The 9,368-nt window shown below is 49.5% G+C and overlaps 1 protein-coding gene and 1 non-coding gene across 2 annotated transcripts in view; both read left to right on the top strand.

Moving 5' to 3' along the window:
* The first annotated feature begins 364 nt into the window (after window positions 1-364).
* On the top strand, window positions 365-446 carry TRNAL-AAG (transfer RNA leucine (anticodon AAG)). The gene has a single exon. It is a non-coding gene; the product is annotated as a tRNA-Leu (tRNA).
* Window positions 447-620: 174 nt separating this feature from the next.
* Window positions 621-9,368, top strand: part of POLR3E (RNA polymerase III subunit E) — a 31,837-nt gene continuing 23,089 nt past the window's right edge. Inside the window, exons 1-3 of the mRNA XM_004313183.4 lie at window positions 621-776; window positions 7,810-7,883; window positions 9,033-9,083. Of these exons, the coding sequence (XP_004313231.1) occupies window positions 7,848-7,883; window positions 9,033-9,083 (87 nt within the window). The 5' untranslated portion in view covers window positions 621-776; window positions 7,810-7,847. The remainder of the gene's footprint in view (window positions 777-7,809; window positions 7,884-9,032; window positions 9,084-9,368) is intronic.

Here is a 9,368-nt window from a genome sequence, read left to right as displayed (position 1 = left end):
AAAATTAAAACACATAATTTTTTAGAGAAAACTGCCCCACCAGTTCCCGTGGTTTGGCTTCTGAAGCCCCTGGTGCGGGTTACTGCTGAAATCCATCATTTCTCCCATGTGAGTTAACTTGACGTCTCCGAGTTAAACGTCCTACCCAGAATACAGATTCTTAAAGTGCTTTTCATTCTAAGGCCTGTTCAGAAGTATGGGTCTAAATATTTGAGCAAATATTTTTCTTTTTAGTACCTGGCATGTTCTAAAATAGTTCTATAGGGATAAGGTAAAGCACATATGAAACAAAGTCCCACAGAAATGAACTGCAATTGCAAATAAATGTATTAAGTAGTTTCCTAGAAGATCCTAACCACAGCTGGGTAGCGTGGCCGAGCGGTCTAAGGCGCTGGATTAAGGCTCCAGTCTCTTCGGGGGCGTGGGTTCGAATCCCACCGCTGCCAAAGTGAGTTTTTTTTTGTTGCTGCTGCCTCCGTGTCTGGTTCTGTATTCATCTCTGTTCCGCGGCTGCAACGACGCCCCCTGCTGCCAGGCGCGGCTGGCTGCCCGCATGAATGGAGTGGCGGAGGGGGCGGGCCCGCGCGCGCCTGGGCGGGGCATTGTGGGTAAAAGGAAGCGCGAGGGCCCTCCCCGCTAGCTCCCCCCACGTGTCCGCCGAGTTTCTCCACCAGCAACATGGCCGCTGCCTGAGAGGAGAGCCGGGCCGCCGCCGCCTGTGTAGCCCGCGGGTACCTGGGCCGTTGCCGCCGCCCGCGCGCGGGCCCGTCGGAGAGGTGAGTGCCGATGTGGCAGCGCCCGCCGAGGCTGGAGCCGGGCCGCACTCTCGAGGTGGACCTGGGCGGGGCTGCCGCGTAGGCCCGGAGGCCCGCGCCACCCGGTGCCAAGGGGCCGGCGGCCTCCCGGGACTCGGGCGGGAAGGACGGGCAGCCTGGCCCAGTAGACCAGGGCTGGCCGCAGGCTCCGACCTCGCCTCGGCCCGGCAGTCGGTGAGGCCGCGGCCGAGGCTGCCGGCGGTGACTCAGGGTCCAGCCACCTTGCCCCGCCCGGCTCAGACGGGCCTCCTACGGGAGCACCTGTCCGAAGGCAGCCGATGTCCTGCCGGCGTGGCGGCTCGTGGCAGTGGCTGCTTGGTGGGCGTGAGAAGGGGGCCTGACCACCCGCGAGGGAGGCGAAACCCATTGGACAGTGTGGCTCGGGGCTGGCGGCCCGCCCTGATGGGCAGGGGAAGGGTGCCCGGGCCCCCTCCTCGCCCCAGATTAGCTTCCGTCCGGCTAGGCCCGGAATTCTTCATTCATTTATTCCGGCCACCATTCAGGGCTAACTGGGAGCCAGCTACGTGCGGCGGATAGGGCCCTGATCATTTGATCAGAGGAGGTGTCAGTAAGCACGTAAACCAGTAAATAAAAAAGGTCGTTCTGTTGTGTTACCTTTAGAATCGTTGGGCTTGGGGGCAGAAAGAGGAGATCTTAGCAGTCGCCACAGTTTCTTTATCTGTGAAGTGGGGATAATAGAATTACCTACCTCATAGGTTTGTGGTGAGGGCCCAATAGGGTAAGACGGGAGAAGCCCCAGGTTGCAGTTAGTTTCGTGGCTGTGTTTCCTGCCTTTTTATATTGGAAGAAAACATTGGGCCACGTAGTAACAAACCTTCCCATAGGTTATTTATACCACATTCCTCTGAGGTCGGTAATTTTGTTATCCCCATTTTAGGGATGAAAATAGTGAGCAGTACTACTGCTCCGGGTGGACCACGGGTAGCAAACAGCGGACCTGGGATTTGAACTTGCACAGTTCCGCTCCAGAGTCCAGGCTCTTACCCACTATGCCATCCTGCCTCCTCTTAAAAAAAGTGTTCAGCATAGTCGTTAAGAATGAGAATAAGGCTCTTTGACATCAGCTAGACTCAGGTTTGTGTCCTAAGTCCGCCATTCTCCAGCCCTGTGACCTTGGGTAGGTTACTTACTCTCTGAACTTTAGTTTCCTTCTTTCTTAATTGGGGATGGTACAGCCCTATAAGGGCTATTGAGCAGATTAAATGAGATTGAGTATTAAGTCCTTAGAGAAGGGAGGGTCCGACTCTGTTGAGTTCATTCTTCCTGCCCCTAGGCCATCTCTCCTTTTAACAGGGGTGGAAACTGGGGTGACCCAAAGAGGGAGATGCCTTGTGCGAGGGACACACAGCCAATAAGAATCCAGACCTTGAGACTATTTGCCCCGGGGCCCTTTCCTCTTAATTCACATTGTATGTTGTCCTCACCTTGTCTCCCTCCCTCTAGTAACTGGAGATTATTTGGAGTTGCCTCTGCTTTTCTGATTGGCGGACAGGTTGGATTGCTGGGTGCAGCACTGATGCACCCAGCTGTGGTTTTCAGGCACCTCGTCTGCTCTGGACCCTTCCTTAGATTCACCTGGTGTTCTTGTCCCCTTTCCGTTTGTTGAGCAGCCCCCTGGCAGGGGATGTTTTCTGTGCTCAATGGCGTGGAGCCACTACCAGGGAGTACCCTTGTGGCCACAGGACACCCTGTTGAGGCCAAGGTGGTCACTGCTGCTGGGGAAGCTTGTCTTGTGGCCTGAGAGGATAGGCCACACCTCTATCCTCCAGTGTCCACAAGGCCCAAACCCTGAGGCCACTCGTCTCTGGATGGGGCTGAGTTAGGCTCACTGGGTAAAAGGTCTGTAACTGCCTGATTTCATGCACTCATTCACTCCATCTTTCTTTGTACTATACTGAGTGTTTACTCCATGCCAGGCATTGTTCAGTTTTTTAAAAAGATAATAATCCCCATATCAACTTGATGAAGTAAATATAATCATCTCCATTTTATGGTTGAAGCACTGAGAGGCTTTCATGGAGCTTACGTTCTAGTGCAGAAGACAGACACACATAAGCAAATAGACTAGGTAGTTCCAGATTGTGATAAGAACCATGAAGGAAATAAAATGGGGATGTGGTAGTGACTGGAAATGGGTGGGCGGCTCTTTAAGGTGGATAGTCCGGGAACCTGTCTGTTCCTGGAGGGGGTGGGGGTGGTGATAACTAGTGCAAAGGAGCCAGCCTTGAAAAGACCTGGGGAAAATAGGTGGTGTGCAAAGCTCCTGAGACAGGCTGGGGCTTAGCTTGTTGTAGGCCCAGCAAGATCGTATGGGGCCCTGGGGCCATGGAAAGGAATTTGGATGTTATTCTATGTGACAGTTGAAGGGTTTTGAGCAGGGGAATGATGTGATCTGTTTTTCCGCAAGGATAGCTCTGGGTGTTTCTGGGAGGATTGGAGGTAGGAAAGACTTGTTGAAGCAGTACTTTTCAAATTGCAGATCAAGATTTATTAGTGGGATGTGAAATCAGCTTAGGGGGTTTGTAACCAGTATTTTTAATTTTAATGAGTGAGGATAAAAATCATCACTGCATCAGATATAGTAGGGACAATGAATGGTTATGTGAAACCTTGTTTTAGTGAGGTAATTGTATGTATATTCCAGGTCGTTTATATGAAATGGATTTCTTACTGTGGGTCTTAGGCTGAAAAACTTGAAAGCCCCTGAGTTGGATGATGTTGCCTGGGAGGATGAAGGGAGGTGATAATCCCTGCATTAACCGAATCATATATTCTATCTGGAGGGAGGAGCACCATCCTTCCTGAGCTCCTCCTTGACTGGGGAGAGGCCAATAGAGAAAGAGCTGAGAAAACCTGTCTTGGGATCCTCCCAGGCCGTACCCTTTTAGTACCTACGTCGGTTCCCTGGTTCATCCAGAAGTCCCCAATCTCTCAGTTGTCCACAGAGCCAGCTGGAGAGAAGGTAGGTACTTTGCATACGTTTATGATCCTTGGCAGGTGAGGTGGGGTCTCAGGCTCTCCCATGCATTGCCCTCTGTCCGGGCGGTAACAGGCATTTGGGGTTTATGACTTTCTTCTAGTCTTCTAATCTCGAACTGTTGAGGTAGCCTGCTTCCCTCTACTGTCTTCCTCTGCTCAGAGTCCTATGGTAGCTCCCTATTAAATGGCATTCCTGTGGTTTACTTATTCAGACAACACGTACGTATTGAGTGCCTGCTGTGTGCTAGGCACTGGGGGCCAGCAAGGGACGAAATAGATGAAAATCTCTGCCTTCATGTAGTTTACCACTTATTGGCAGTGGGGGTGAGGATGGATAATAAATACAGAGCTATAAACTGTCACATGGTGATACGTGCTACGGAGAAAACCAGAGCAGGGAAGGAGCTGGCGGGGCGGGGTGTTGTGATTTTGAATTGGGTGGACGGGGAAAGTCTTAGCTATGAGGTAGGATCTGAGCAAAAACCTGAAAGAGGTGAAGGAGGGAGCCATGAGGTTATGGGGGCTGGTAGAGCAGTTACAAAAGCCCAGAGGTGAGGGATGGGGGAGGGAAGGAGACCTGTGGGAGATGAGGTCTGAAAGGAGAAGGGTCAGGGAGGGAGTTGTCTAGGGCCTCACATGGGATGAAAAAGACTTTGTCTTTTATTTCTGAGTGAGATGGGAAGACTTTGAGGGCGGAGGAGTGATGTGATTGCCGGCTGTGGGGTGGGCTGTGGGGTGAGCAAAGACCGTAGGAGGCAAAGGTGGAAGCAGGGAGACCAGTTAGGAGGCTGCTGCTCTAAGGCGGGCAGGAGATGGAGGTGGCAGTGGGGGTGGGCAGATTCCCGACATACTTAGAAGGCACAGCTGACAGGATTTGCTGGTGTGGGGCGAGAGGAAGAGAAGCACTGAGGATGATGCCATTGTTTTGTCCTGAGCATTCTCAGCGCCTGCAATGTATATCTGGAATAAGCGAGATGACTCCGCTTGGTGGCCGGGGCAGGGGGCTTAGATGCCATTGAATCCCATGGTGAAAATATTTATGTTCTTTTAAGTATTAAACCATTCAAATGTTAGGTAGATAAGACAAGAATCGAGCTGGTCTTACCTAAAAGTAGAGGTCTGGGAACTGCTGAGATTGGAGGGTGCCCAGGTGCCTTTCTAACTGTGCCCATCCCCTCCCTTTGGGAATATGAAGGGTCATCCCAGCTGAATTACAGTCAGCCCTCCACATTCATGGATTCAGCTAACCTCAGAAACTAAATTTGCCCTGCGCCTGGCAACTATTTACATTGTATTAGGTATTATAATTAACCTAGAGATGATTTAAAATATACCATGTGCTCTAATATCATTCTTTTACAGGTAGCTGTCCAGTTTTCCCAGCACCACTTACTGAAGACGCTGTCTTTTCTCCATTGTATGTTCTTTCCTCCTTTGTCATAAATTAGGTGACCATATGTGCGTGGGTTTATCTCTGGGCTTTCTGTCCTGTACCATTGATCTATATTTCTGTTTTTGTGCCAGTACCATACTGTCTTGATTACTGTAGCTTTGTAGTATAGTTTAAATTCTGGGAGCCTGATTCCTCCAGCTCTGTTTTTCTTTCTCAAGATTGCTTTGGCTATTCGGGGTCTTTTTGTGTTTCCATACAAATTGTAAAATTTTTTGTTCTAGTTCTGTGAAAAATGCCATTGGTAATTTGATAGGGATTGCACTGAATCTGTAGATTGCTTTGGAATGGGCATCATCAAAAAATCTACAAACAATAAATGCTGGAGAGGGTGTGGAGAAAAGGGAACCCTCTTGCACTGTTGGTGGGAATGTAAATTGATACAGCCACTGTGGAGAACAGTATGGAGGTTGGTTAAAAAACTAAAAATAGAACTAGCATATGACCCAGCAATCCCACTACTGGGCATATACCCTGAGAAAACCGTAACTCAAAGGACACATGTACCCCAATGTGCATTGCAGCACTATTTACAATAGTCAGGACGTGGAAACAATCTAAACGTCCAGCAACAGATGAATGGATACAGAAGATGTGGTACATATATACAATGGAATATTACTCAGCCATAAAAAGGAACGGAATTGGGTCATTTATAGAGATGTGGATGGACTTAGAGACTATCATACAGAGTGAAATAAGTCAGAAAGAGAAAAATAAATATTGTGTATTAATGCACATCTGTGGAATCTAGAAAAATGGTACAGATGAACTGGTTTGCAAGGCAGAAATAGAGACACAGATGTAGAGAACAAACATATGGACACCAAGGGGGTAAGGTGGAGTGGGATGAATTGGGAGATTGGGACTAACATATATACGCTAATATGTATAAAATAGATAATTAATGAGGACTTGCTGTATAGCACAGGGAACTCCATTTCGCTGTACAGTAGAAACTAACTAACACAACATTGTAAAACAACTATACCCCAATTAAAAAAAAAAAAAAAAGGAACGAAATTGGGTCATTTGTAGAGACGTGGATGGACCTAGAGTCTGTCATATAGAGTGAAGTAAGCCAGAAAGAGAAAAACAAATATTGTATATTAACGCATATACGTGGAATCTAGAAAAATGGTACGGATGAACCTATTTGCAGAGCAGGAATAGAGACGTAGAGGTAGAGAACGGACGTGTGGACGTGTGGGGGGGAAGGGGAGGGTGGGACAAATTGGGAGACCAGGATTGACGTATGTACACTACCATGCATAAAATAGTTAACTAGCGGGAACATGCTATAAATAAAGCGCAAGAAGCTCAGCTCGGTGCTCTGTGATGACCGAGATGGGTGGGTTGGGGGGCGTGGGGTGGGAGGGAGGTCCAGTGGAGAGGGGATATAGGTATACATATAGCTGATTCACCTCATTGTACAGCAGAAACTAACTCAACATTGTAAAGCAATTATACTCCAATAAAAAAAAATTTTTTTATTGAAGAAAAGTATACGATGTGCTTAGGTTATATGCAAATACTGTGCCATCTTATGTAAGGGACTTGAACGTCCACAGATTTTGGTATCCTTGAGGGTCCTGGAACCAATCCCCCCTTACCCACTGATACTGAGGGACAGTGTACTCACCCTCCACCATGGCGACCTGCCGCCTTCCCTCCTTCAGGTACTTGAAGTGCTTCCTGTTGCCTGGAGTCCCTCTTCCCCTCTGCTATCCTGGCTTGTCCAAATCCTTCTGTCCTTCAAGGCCCAGCCCAAATGCCCCTTCCCCCAGCAGGAAGGCCCTTCCTTCCTCTGAACTCCCCTACCTGTAACTGCGACCTGAAGCTGGATGGCCTGGCATTGAGGTCCAGTGGGTCCCCTTGCTTCCTGTGTGGCTTTGGGTAAAACACATAAAAGCATCTCTGAGTTCCAGTCTCCTCGTTATAAAATGGGGACAATTAAGAGAAGAGTATGTATGTGAAGAGGGTCATTTTTAGACGTGCGCACACACACACAGAGAAAAACCACAGAAAGGAGGTCATCTCACTCGGGGTTGGGTTTAAAGTCAGCTTGAAAATCAAATATCAGAGATGGAGTCACCCTGGAATCCAAGTCTTGGGACTGTCTGCTCTTCCTGCTGTGCATCAGGCTCTCTAAAGATTCCCCATGGCCCCCGATTACTTCTCGAGTGTTTTCATCACGGCTGTGGACCAGCCAGCCTCCATCCTCCTGCCTGGTGGTGAATTCTTTGTGAGTGGTCAGAAACTCCCAAAACTGGTCCTTTATTCCTTCCCATGGGTGTAGCTGACATGTGGTGACCTGTTTACACCCATTGCTTGGTGGTTTCTGCCTGCTTTCTTTTCGTTTTTTGGCCGATGGGGTGTATAATGGGCTGTCCATTTTTGACTCTACGATAGATGTAGAAATAAGATCAGTTTCTGTTTGCTTCAGGCTCCTCCCTCCCAGAGCAGGGCTGCTTGCAGAATGGGTACCTAGGTGTGTTGGTTGAATAACTGACTCACGGTCCAGGCCTCTTGCTCTCCTTGCAGATCGAGTCCAAGGACCGCGCGGCTGGCTCCCCCCTAGTATGGCCAATGAAGAGGATGACCCAGTCATACAAGAGGTAACTGCTGTTCCCCACCCTCTGCCGGGACGGGGTCCCTTCCATCCATCCTCAGGCCAGCCTGGGACCTGTTGGCATCCTCTCTTCCTCATACCTGCCTGGCCGACCCCTCACTTCTTTCAGGTGTCTGATCCAGCATCACCTTGTCAGAGAGGATTCCCTGACCCTCCTGCCTCATGTGACGTTCTCCTGCACACCCTCCCTAGCCCCTTACCTTGGCCATACCTTGCGTTTGGCCACAACACCTCTCAGCCCCTACACATAAGTTTCCTTCCACTAAAATGTAAGCCTCATGAGGGCAGGGATTTTGTCCTGTTCACCGCTGTGTCTGCAAAGCCAAGTCCAGTGCCTGGCAATTAATAGATACTCAGTGACTATTTGTTGAATGAATGAATGGGTTTGACAGCTCCCTCTTCTTCACGCTCTTATGCAGATTCGGTCATTCAGCAGTTGTTCACTGAATCCATGATGTGCTGGGGGCTGTGACAGCAGGGAGCCAGGCAGTGTTCTGCCCTTGGGAAGCTTAGGATCTGTGAGGCGAGACTGACAAGGAAGGGGTCTCAAGATGCAGACGGTGGTTCCAGAGTCAGCCCAGACCAAGACATATCTTAGAGGCCCTGGGCCTTTGCACATGCTCTTTCCGTCACATATGCCTCCCCTGTGCCTGATGAGCCTCCATTCATCCTTAAGGCCTGGAGGTGGGCGAGAACATGGTTCATAGGAAGAGCTAGGAAGCAGGAAGGTAAACTGCAGGTGGGGCAGGGGCGGTGAGGGTTGAGAAGAGCGAGCCAGGTCACACCACCTGAAGACAGGCCAATCCAGGACAGGTGATGGAGGGCACAGGGAGGAAGTCCTCCCCTGCCCCATCCTCATCAGAAAAGCGTTTAATCGGGCCCTCTGGGATGCATCCTGATCTGGGCAGCCTCGGAGTATGTTTTTATTGGGTTATGGTGGACCTGGGCAGGGGGCTCTGGACATACCCAGGTTGGAGATTTGGTTCCCTTTAGTTTTAGCATCAGCTGAGCTATTTCGTCTTCCCCAAATGACCTCAGAGCCATTATCCCTGAAATTTGAGGAGCATGCTTGTGCCCGGGGCAGGTTGGGAATTGGGTTCTGTCTCCTGGTTAAGTCTTCTTCCCTTGTTCCCAGATCGACGTGTACTTGGCCAAAAGTCTGGCAGAGAAGCTCTATCTGTTTCAGGTAATTATAGGACATAAAGGTAAAGGGGGAAAAAAAAGCAAGTGTTGGTGGGTGGTGGAGACACAGTAAGTGGTAGGCCAGGAACAATTTGAAACCTCCACGTTGCTTAGAATTCTTGGCAACAGAGGGTGTTTTGTAAGACAGTTTCTTTGCTTTTATGGGCAGGTCAATAGTAATCTCTCATTTTGAAGATGGGAAAACCAAGGCAACCCTAAGAGGCAGAACAGTGTAGTGGATAAAGCTTGGGCCCTGGGGACAGTCTCCCGGCCTTGAGGCTTGGCTGTG

The sequence above is a fragment of the Tursiops truncatus genome, chromosome 15 (genome assembly GCF_011762595.2).
Source record: "Tursiops truncatus isolate mTurTru1 chromosome 15, mTurTru1.mat.Y, whole genome shotgun sequence".
NCBI classification, from domain to species: Eukaryota; Metazoa; Chordata; class Mammalia; order Artiodactyla; family Delphinidae; genus Tursiops; species Tursiops truncatus.
This window is presented reverse-complemented; position numbering and strand designations above follow the sequence as displayed.